Source organism: Saccoglossus kowalevskii, chromosome 2 (assembly GCF_978046115.1).
Source record: "Saccoglossus kowalevskii chromosome 2, keSacKowa6.1, whole genome shotgun sequence".
Classification (NCBI taxonomy): Eukaryota; Metazoa; Hemichordata; class Enteropneusta; family Harrimaniidae; genus Saccoglossus; species Saccoglossus kowalevskii.
Genome location: NC_140642.1, coordinates 21046198 through 21057268, shown reverse-complemented (window position 1 = coordinate 21057268; position 11071 = coordinate 21046198). Strand labels below are relative to the sequence as shown.

General features: G+C 33.9%; 1 protein-coding gene across 1 annotated transcript in view; it reads right to left on the bottom strand.

Annotated features, from left to right (window-relative positions):
• Positions 1–272: 272 nt before the first annotated feature.
• Positions 273–11071, bottom strand: part of LOC100367726 (pyruvate carboxylase, mitochondrial-like) — a 31562-nt gene continuing 20763 nt past the window's right edge. Inside the window, exons 10-19 of the mRNA XM_006817899.3 lie at positions 10534–10771; positions 6407–6631; positions 5846–6002; positions 4766–5006; positions 3957–4206; positions 3072–3316; positions 2779–2958; positions 2097–2345; positions 1674–1817; positions 273–901 (exon numbers count right to left, since the gene is read on the bottom strand). Of these exons, the coding sequence (XP_006817962.2) occupies positions 653–901; positions 1674–1817; positions 2097–2345; positions 2779–2958; positions 3072–3316; positions 3957–4206; positions 4766–5006; positions 5846–6002; positions 6407–6631; positions 10534–10771 (2178 nt within the window). The 3' untranslated portion in view covers positions 273–652. The remainder of the gene's footprint in view (positions 902–1673; positions 1818–2096; positions 2346–2778; positions 2959–3071; positions 3317–3956; positions 4207–4765; positions 5007–5845; positions 6003–6406; positions 6632–10533; positions 10772–11071) is intronic.

Below are 11071 nucleotides of genomic sequence, written 5' to 3'. Positions count from 1 at the left end.
ATATGTTCCCACAAAATTAAAATAAGCTAAAGTTTGTTGCATACTTTTTTTAAAAAAAAGTGCAACTTCGAGCCAAATTTCACTGTTTTGACACGAGTTTCCCAGTACCATGTTTTCACACAAATATCAAGATTTATTTATTAAAAAATAATAAAAAGTTAAGTATTCATGAAGAAAGATCTGGTCTTGACAGATGTGTAGTGCATAATTTGCCATATACTCAAAACAATTTAATAATCGTTATTTATATATTATATGACTTTTTAAGATAATTATTGTTTTGTTTCTTATGAACAGAATTGTAAATTGGTTCAGCTCATGTACCCCCCAAAATCATAATAGTTGTTTCACTGTTCAAAATGCCGTTTGTTTTTTTCAGATAGAAGTTTCTCAAAAATGTTCCCTGCACCACAAAAATAATGATTAGTACAGATAGGAGAAAAGGTAATTTCCAAATATTTAAAAGTCATGATATTATAAATTCTGAAAATTATTATACTGTGTATTAAGCAGCAACAGACAAAGTCACCTAAATGGTTAGTTCTATAGCAAATTCACATTTTCTAAAACTTCTACGGCAATAGTTATATTTCAGTTTATTTTAGTCCCTGTAAGGAAGGATATTCCAGTGAGCATGAAACGGTAACCATGCCTACTCCATTTCAGCAATCAGATCATCACCTTGGACTGGAGAGCCTTTTTTGACATGGAGAGACTTGACGGTACCAGTGAACGGAGCACTGACCAGCATCTCCATCTTCATTGCACTGAGAACCACCAGAGGATCACCTTTCTCAACTGTGTCGCCTTCTTTAACGCGAACATCAATGACGTTTCCAGGCATAGGAGCACCGACCGATCCCTTCACTCCTTTCATGGCCTTGGGATGGACATGTAATTCCTGTAACACAACCGCAAATTGGTGGGTTAAACAAATATATACTGAGTGCATTATTATTTTACTCAATTTACTACAATGTAGTAGTATTGGTATTTTGACATTTTTTGAAAATACCAAGATATATATTATATATCCAGTTCAATCTATTTCACTGAATCACTTATCACTACAAGTGTTGTTTTCAAAAACAATTTTGATTATTTAATTCATATGGACATAATTTTTCAAAAGAATCCTCGTCTAAAAGACCCAAGTGAAATATTCACTACTAACAAAATTCATGATATTTCACGACTCTCACAAAATTAAAATTGTTTAATGCAACAATGTTTATGAAACTGTAAATAAAAAAAACAATGAATGTTTCCAAATTGATAAACCATTTTTAGAGATCTGCTAAAAGCCAGCATTTACAGTTAGTAAAATGAAACAATTGTCAAAAGTATCCGACATGCTTGGTCATAGTTGAAGCTTTTTTAGGATGATACAGTGATCAGTGTTTATTGGGTTTGAATGAACTGCATTCATGTATATCAGCTGTGTAGGTCCAACCAGATACACAATAATAGAATACATATGTAATAGAATGTGTACTTATGCAATCCTGACAGAAAATGTACCGATATATAGTTTAACATTATATTATATAATTATTCTATATATTTTTGGTGATCTGACTCAAAATGACCAACAAGCTACCCACAAAAAAAGAAAATTTCACCATATCTTTATAAATACTGGTATATTTGTGATTCAGAAAAAGATGACTTACCTTAACTGCCTCTTTGTCTTTCACATGAATTGATCGTAGTTGTCCATTTAACTCAAAGAACACCTCTCTCTCGCCTGTGAAGGCATCAAGATCTCCTACTGCCAAGGTTTTGATATTCAGTGTCTTGCCCCTGTCTAGCTCAACCTAGTACGAGATACATAATTATAGCAAAATTGGTTTTCAAGTTCTACACGATGTGGATATGTAACCAGAAAATCAATTTAATTCAGTTATTACCCTGAGGGAAAGTCTGAATAGTCAAAATATCTGTTGTCTCAGGGTTTTAAAATTCATGAAAATTTATTTTATTTTAACAGTTAACAGCATTTAACATATTGATTGCATTTCATATTCGGCAACTTGAATACTAAAGATAACTTTGATTTACGATTCATCTATATGGTTGGTGTATCTAACTCTTACCTCACATTCCTCTGCAATTTTTGGTCCAACCAAGAAGTGCCTGGTATGTAGGCAGTCAACAGGGCCGTAAACACTGCGGAAATCAAGAAAATCATCCAAGACTTTGGGATAGAGAGATGCACTAACAACATCACACTCTCGCACTTGTTTACCATGTTTTTCCTTCAATTCTGCTTTTAATTGGTCAAAGTCTAGCGGTGGTAGTGAAGCACCTGGACGGCCATCTACGGTAGGAAGTCCACCTAGCATCTAATGAATCAAAGTACATTTTTCAAAACATTGATATTTATTTATTTACTGTTAAGTAACTATTATTTCACTTCAAACTGAAACTCCAACATTTTTCATGATCTACAAGATGCCACATCTCAAAAGAAAGAGGGCTAGAGGTATTTTAATATTTTGCCCTAACTCAAAATTTTGCTTATGGGAATCTAAATCCTTTTTATGCGACAAAATCAGCCACTTATGCTATTTGCTATAGCATATATGCTCATGTATAGGTGTGTATTGTTGAAATTATATTTCATATTTTAATGATCCAGCATACCATAATTGTGATTTCTGTCTGCTTCTATTGGACATGTGCTTCTAATAGAATAAATGCATTACTTCAGCAAGCTTAAATTAGCAATGATGGAAATGAACTCCAGCAAAACACACAACATTGTTAATTTCTTACCTTGCTTCGCAGTGGTTCAGGAAAGCCTCCGTAAGGCACCCCGATGTAGCCTTGCATGAATTCCACAACAGACAGTGGAAAGGACAACTCCTCGGCCCGATCAAGAACTTGTTCCGCAGTCAATTTATTCTGCACCATGAACTGTGCCAAGTCACCAACAACTTTTGAAGAGGGTGTAACCTATGAAATGAAAAAAACAGTTCATAAATATCTTGCATGACCTTCAAAGAATGTTTCACATTTTAAATTGCGGGCATTGTCTTTCAACTTGTCTGAATTTAAACAAACCTTACCTTGACAATGTCGCCCAGCAACTGATTTGCGGCCGCATAAGTCTTCTTGATCTCTTCAAATTTGCTGCCAAGTCCAAGACTAAATGCCTGGAATTGTAAATTAGTGTACTGTCCACCTGGAATCTCGTGCAGATAGACATCAGAACTGCCACTCTTCATGGTGACGGCACATTCAAATGGCGCGTATAACTGTCGCGTCACTTCCCAATAGCTGCTGTATTTGCTTATATTGTCCATGGTGATGCCTGAAATAGATTAGTGAAAATGCATTTTACAACTGTACTCCACCAGCTTAGCACCACACTCTGCTAAGTGCCCACATTCGGGACATTTCTATTTTATCGGTCACATTCGGATAACCTCCCACCCCCCTCCAAAATACCCCCAATTTTACTGTCTATAATCATAAAACCTGGTCTTTGATTTTTCCTGAATACTGGTATTTGTTTTTATATAATATAGCAAGGATATGGACTGCCGTGAATATGTTCAAAAATTGCTATTGGGTAGTCACCAGTTTTTGAAAAAAATCATGCCATATATTCGCCAAAATCAATTCCAACAAATCATATTTCGATAATTCACTTCTGCATTGCTGAAGTAAAATTGTCATTTGCACTCTGTTTTTTCAACCCTAAAACACACCATTATTTGAGCCGAGGATCCTGACGAGTATGTATACGGTATATCATTAAATTATTACTAACGAGAATTTATTTTAATTTCAAAGACAAATCGCCTCTTATCACTCAATTTGCAACTACTTTTTTTTAACATCTACACATTGTTACAATTTTCAAGGTTGGTTGCCATCAAAGACGAGACAACTCACTAATAGATTATTTTGAAGCACGCAAAAATAAAAGTCAGTATTGAGACACATACCAGCATCTAAATCTGTATTTTTCACACTGGCAACCAAAGCTCCCATGCTCGGCTGTGACGTCATACCAGACATAGAATCCACAGCAACATCAACAACATCAGCTCCGGCCTTGGCAGCAGCCAACATGGCCGCTACACCAGCACCAGATGTATCATGAGTGTGTACGTGGATTGGAACATCAGGAAACTTGTCTCTAAGAGCACCAATCAACATTTTGGCTGCTTCGGGTTTAAGCAGACCTGCCATGTCCTAGAAAATCAATTATTTAAATTTTGACAGCTGTAATTTTCAGCAATTTTTATTTAAAAAAAACACTTTCTCTGTCAATTGTAATGGCATTACTGTCAAAATGTGAACACTGAGAGCATAGCATATACAAATGTACTCTATATACCAACATTTTTACTTTTAAATCACTTGCAAGTGAAAAAAGATGGCTGCAAGTTTGTGTATGGGTCTCCAGAGGGCGCCATCTATTGAATCCAATTTTGTCAAGAGAACCTCAGGAATTACAACTAACCTAAGGCCATGGGCAAAATGTCTAATACCCTGTCATCTTGAGAGCCTACACATTTCTTTGACAGCCTCTTACTGATGATTCTATGTATCATTTTCCATAATAGTGCGCGCGACTACTTAACCTTTAGTTTTCACATCACATTTTATGTGATATTTGCCTTGTGAAAGTGCCCTTCACCCATGTAGTTGGGTCATTTTATGCAGTTATATGTAACAAAAAATGTTTTGGTTTATGAAATTGTCAGTTTCTGATGAAATTGTCAGTTGAGATAGCATTACAATGTCCTACCTTTATACAGAGAACATGTGTGCCAGCCTTCACCAGTTCTGTCGCTAAATTAGTGTAATAATCCAATGTGTATTTGGTTTTTGATGGATCTGAAACATCACCAGTGTAGGAGATAGCTGCTTCAACTACACCACCGGCACTGCCAGATGCCTCCATACCAATCAAAAGGTTGGGAAGATAATTCAATGAATCAAATACTCTGAAGACATCCATACCATGCTCTACGGCAGTCTCACAAAATCTGACGAAGAAAAATAAAATAATAAACAATCGTTATAAACAAAATAAGGTGACCAATCATATGTACACATCTCCTTTACTATGGAATCGTTTACCAAACAACTGCACAACACCAGATGTACACAAATCTAGACTAAAAACAAGCTTTATATGAACTGCGAGAGTCAATGAGCTTCACAGACGATAACAAGCACTATATAAACATTAATTTATTATTATAATTATTATTAATAATGTATGCATTAATCATACGGTAGAAATGTTTGGTTAAAGTGGGGGAGTCGTCATCTGTGCATGCATCAGATGGCCATAGCGTGTCATTGTTTATAAACAATTGTCCACCCATGAGCCTTGCCTTTCTAGCGTGTGTTGTTATCGTCGCTTGGGACTCAATTCATGCACGTGCGCAGGTTATGACCCTCCCGCGTTAAGCCAAGACTCAAAGATTAGTATTATTTTCAGTTTACTGTATATGAATTAGCCATTTTAAAACTGGGTGCTGAAAGAATTTGGTTTTCTGAAACTTATTTATAAACATTTGTTTTATTTTTATCACAGTATTCATTGCTCATGACAATTTGTTGAAAAAGCTGAATGCTTTGAGACAGGAAATGAATTATTCGATGCGATATATACGAGCAGATATACACACTTATTGAGTGTTTCGATGGAAATGTTTATTTTATAAATACTTTTGATCTATATATTCAAATTGTTTCCTTTAAGTATTTTCAAGATGCAGGAACTGACATGCATGTACCAACAACAGGGTAGACCTCCTGTATAAGGTATATAGAATTAGATTGAATTGAAGAAATAAAGAAGAGATGAATTACTTACTTGAATACTACATTGTCAGGATAGTTCGTATAACCAACAGCATTGGCACCCCGCAGTAACATCTGGAATGGTATATTAGGAATCTTTTTACGTAAAGAAGCCAACCGTTCCCATGGACACTCGTGTAGAAATCGCATAGCAACATCAAACGTGGCCCCTAAAAAAATAAATGACATTATTACTTTAATACAACTAGCAATGGTGCCTATTAAATTCATGATTATAACAGTTTATGCAAATACAAGCGTGATATAGTTAGCTCATAGAATGCAAAATACCATTTTTAATTTTAGAATTTCATTAAACCACAAAAATAGCTAGTATATAAAAATAAAGATTAATTTCAGTTATTACATAAAAGGTAGTAACCCATTTTCACGAATTGATAATTCAGAAAAATTCACATGAACGAAACTTCATAAAAGTCACTGTAACTCGGTTAAGGATCCCAATGAAATCCCCACTGCTTACAAAATTACTAATTTCCCTCTGATTTGTGAAATTAATAAAAAAAACTTCTCCATAGAAGCAATAATTAATAAATAAAAATAAACAACATACCTCCCCAATTTTCTAAACTGTATAAATTAGTAAAATTATGAGCAACGAATGGTGAAATGTTCTTGAGGTCGATGGTTCTAACTCTGGTTGCCAATAGCGACTGATGAGCATCTCTGAAGGTGGTGTCCATCAACAGCAGCCCTTTGTGTTCCCGGACTGCCTTAGCAAACTTCTCTGGACCATGTTCTTTCAAATAAGTTCTCCATCCACTTGGAGGCTTGGTTCCTACAAAAGTCAATCCAAATGTATAATTCAATCTGACAGTTCAATCACAGTTTACATATTGGATAGAACGAATATTTTCAAATGTTTAGAACATAATTTGTTTGACTGAACATTTGGTGCAACATTGTTTTGTTAATTTTTTTTTTGACATAAATTCTCGCGATTCAAAATTGTTGGAAAACTTGTGTAAAAAATTTATACATTTTGTGAAAAGTTGACTGATGTTCACAGCATAAATTAATTATCATTAATTGCACTTTCAGAAGTAGACCATCGATAGGGATGCTGCAATGGTAAATTCCACTTTTAAAGCCATTACTCTCTGAAACCTGACGATTCCAATGATTATTCACTAGTTCAGGTATAACAGGAATACAAATTATGTTCTAATTGTGCTGTGGTTCATCCTGCAATAAATAGCAATGTCTTTCTGTTTTGGTCTTCTGATAAAAAAAGTATTCACCCAACATCACTTATTTATAAAACTTAATATAATTAAAAATATCCAGTAATATGTGATGAGTGATTTTATAAATCTAAGTTCACCTCATTATCAGAGAAAATTACTGATTTAATTAGGCATTCTAGTAAAGCACAACAATGAGAAAATTACATGATGACAGACACAAAACAATTAGCAGAATAAGTAGAATATTATTAGGAATACTTAAAAGATATTACACATAATATGAGCATACTGTATATATTATTAACTACATAATTAGAAGCTCCCAGTACTACCCATATATTATTTAATAGATAATTTTATAAAATTCATTTTGTTGTTGTACATTAACTTATTTAAAGGAATGATTTAAATTCCTAGATGGCAATATGAACTGTGCATAATGCAGGTCTTTGTTAATTAGCAAGGGAGTATTGGATTTTGAGAATATGTTTGTAATTTTTAATCCATGCCAAAGTCCCCTTTGTGCATGGTACCCAATGAATACACATGGAATGAAATTGTTAAAGCACTGCACATATAAATAGCACCTAGACAGCTGGCTATGCACATATAAACAGCACCTAGACAGCTGGATATGCTCATTTAAAAAGCACCTAGACAGCTGGATATGCTCATTTAAACAGCGCCTAGACTAATGGCTATATGTACATGTAAACAGCACCTAGAAAGTTGGGAAAACAAATTTGTGTTTGAATATTGGTCAGCTAAAAGCATGCTATTATCATGAAAATATGAAATGTTACATGATATATTAATCAGTAATGTTTACTCCACAAATATAATTTTGTCTTGCAGGGATAAAAAAAAAATTCTCCTTCAGATATGATCTCATCCAACAAAGAATAATCTTTCTCATTGCAGCACCAAGTATGTGATGAACCCTATATATGTATTTATTGAATGTTCATGGAGGCAAAGAATGAACTTGCAGGTATTTTTTAGCCTGTTTTTTGTAAGTCCCATTTTCTCAGAAACCACAGTATACTTCAAGAATCCATAGCTTATTATAATATTGTATGATAGAGGATACAAGTGAGTCAGTACTTACTACGGGAGAAGGGATCTGTCATGAATCAACAGGATTGAGCAGAAATCCATTGAGTGGTTAGTTCAAAACAAGTAAGCAGAAAAAAAAAAGCAACAAATAAGGAAAAAAAAAAGTATTTAAGAAAAAAACACATGCAGAAAACAAATTATAAGATCAAGGCTAATTTTATAATAAATGCATTAGTAATTAACTTAGATCAAGCATTAAATTTAATCATTTAAATCATAAGACATGCTGTACTAGCTGGTAACCCCTGGATTGAGACAAGACAGGCCGGGCACTGTCAATTATCACACATAGTAAACCAGTACCAAATGATACGAGTCATGTAAATAGAGAGCTGCAACATGTTATAGAGCAAGCAGTTAGAAACAGAGCAATCTAGCAGTCAAGCAAAGATAATTGCAATCTAACCAAGCATATAGCATGCATTTCACAATACTGGTTGTAGCAATGAAGTCATCAGCCATACCGAGGAATAAAGTTAAGTGAAAGACTTTTTTTGGGTGCGTGTGCTTTTTGAAAGAAATTATCATTGGTGGTCATTCAATTCTTATCTCTTATTATCTGTACTGCAACAGGTGATTATCTGTGTTGTAATGCTAAACTCGTAGATGCATTTTTCTCTAGTAATTCTAATCATTTGAGCAACTGCATTGGCCAGCAATGACCGACCATGGAGGGTATTACTCTTTACCAATTTTCCGCTCTAATAATTTCAGCACCAAAGGTAGTAAAAACCAGAGTGAAATATGAGATGAAGTTTTCACATTCTGAGGAATAATAGTTTTTTTGTTTTTTTTTATAGTTTTCTTGATACTGTTTTTGCCTTCTTGAAGTCTGATAACTTTGGCCAGTTCTGTTTTAATAATTTTGGTAAATTTTATGCATTTTTCTATGATTTTTTTAAAATTTTGAATGAAATGGAGCTAATTTTTCTATAGCCTACAAGTCATGATCAAAACAAAAATTATTATTCTCCAGTAATTCAATCACCGGACAGGAAATAAGCAAAACTCTGATGCTATCAATTAATTACACCTTTGAGTCTTTTTGAGTTTGCTTTCAAAAGTGAGAATTCATGTTTCCATTGACTTGTTCACATCTCCAACACTAAAACAAATTTAATTTCTAATTTCTCCCAAAATAATAATTTTGTCATGCTTAAATTAATGGAGTGTTTATCGCAATACAAAAGCCAAATCGATGATCATTTAATTTTTCAGTCACTGCAGTTCTCCAATTTTGAGAATGTTTGTTAAAAAATAAATTATTTTGACCATAATCATACCTGTGCAATCTACGTAAGCACATGCACTACTAGGTAATAGAGCAAATAATGTACCTTTGACTTGTGAAAGTAGTCAAAAGTTTGGTGTTCTATAACTACTACTGGTAGTTAGTTGTTGAACAAGTGCAAAAATTTAAATGCAAACATTTTGTTATAGCTACTGTTAACATATCCATCACTTTTAAATAATTAGTTTTGATAAATGGTTTTTAGAATACAAAAACCTGAGTAAAAGTCATTGATTACAAAATCACAAGTTAGAAAAAATAGTGTATCATTTATTGTACGAGTGAAGTTTCATCAAAATACAATCAATCGTGATGTACACGATTACAAATAAGTTACCTCCACGGAAAAAAACATTTTTCTGATACCCCGTCCTGGGCAATGTTTTGAAAGACTGGTCATATTTATAGGCATGGTCTGGCTTTAAAACACTATCATAGGAGATGCTTTGGAAAATAACTTACCCCTACTTGTTATTAGAAACATCGTTTATTTATACTCAGTCATGATTATAATAGTGTAAAAAATATTTGCTCATCTGTTGATTTCAACTTGCTTTCATTGTTAGAAAATTCTTTTGGTCAAATCCAAACACTTGATGCAAAATTATATCTGCCATGGTTTATGCACGAGTTCACCTGAAACGGTCTGTAGTACCATGCTGTATTCTGATTGGTTTAATAAAGGCATCCTTGACCTATCAGGTCAGAGTACACCATGGTAGGTCAACTCGTGTTCTAAAAACATGGCGGATTTCAGCATTTATAAAACAACTTTGAAATTTATCTACATTTTATAGCAAACCAAAGAATTGATCATTTGCATGTTGTTTACATGTACCATCCGTTCAACAATAAAGTCTAAATTTGTATCAAGCTAAACCACGGTTTGTAGAAGAAAAATATATCCCAGTAGGGTGGACAAACTTTTAGAGAACTAAAAACAGCACCTTCGCCGATCAGCCGAAATTTTAGATCACTAAAAAAATTACGCAGTTGAATTTTTATCAATACGAGTAACACTTGAACCACTAATGAGAAACATTACAATACAGCAAGCAGAGCATTGACAGTTCTGATAAAACTCACCATGCATTGGAGTATCTGGAATCGGAGGAACAACATCGGCAGGAGCGAGACCAGTCGACAGTGGAGTGGATGGACCATTCACCATCACATGACCCAAGTATTGAAGTAATTTACCAGCTCTGTTCTGTGACGGTTTGAAGTCAAACAACCCTGGGTTGTCATCTATGAAATAGGTATCAACAGAACCACCCAAGAACTGTTCATGTTTTAGGACATTTTGTAAGAAGGGAACATTAGTCTGTGATGAAAAGAAAGAAAGAGTGATTATTTTTTCAACTGTTCTCACCAGCACAAATAATGCATTTGTGATATTATGCCTTGTAAAGCAATGTCAGCATTTTAACTGGCGAGTAGGCAATCAATCTATCAAACAAGAATGAAATATTCATCTCAATTTTTCATTTCAAAATTGTTACATGAAGTCATAAAAAGTATTTTGGAATTATTTAAGAGCGATAAATTTAATCATCAAATGTAAATAATTCATGACAGCAATTAGGCCTCACACACAAAAAAGTTGTTGGTCAAATTGTTTTTG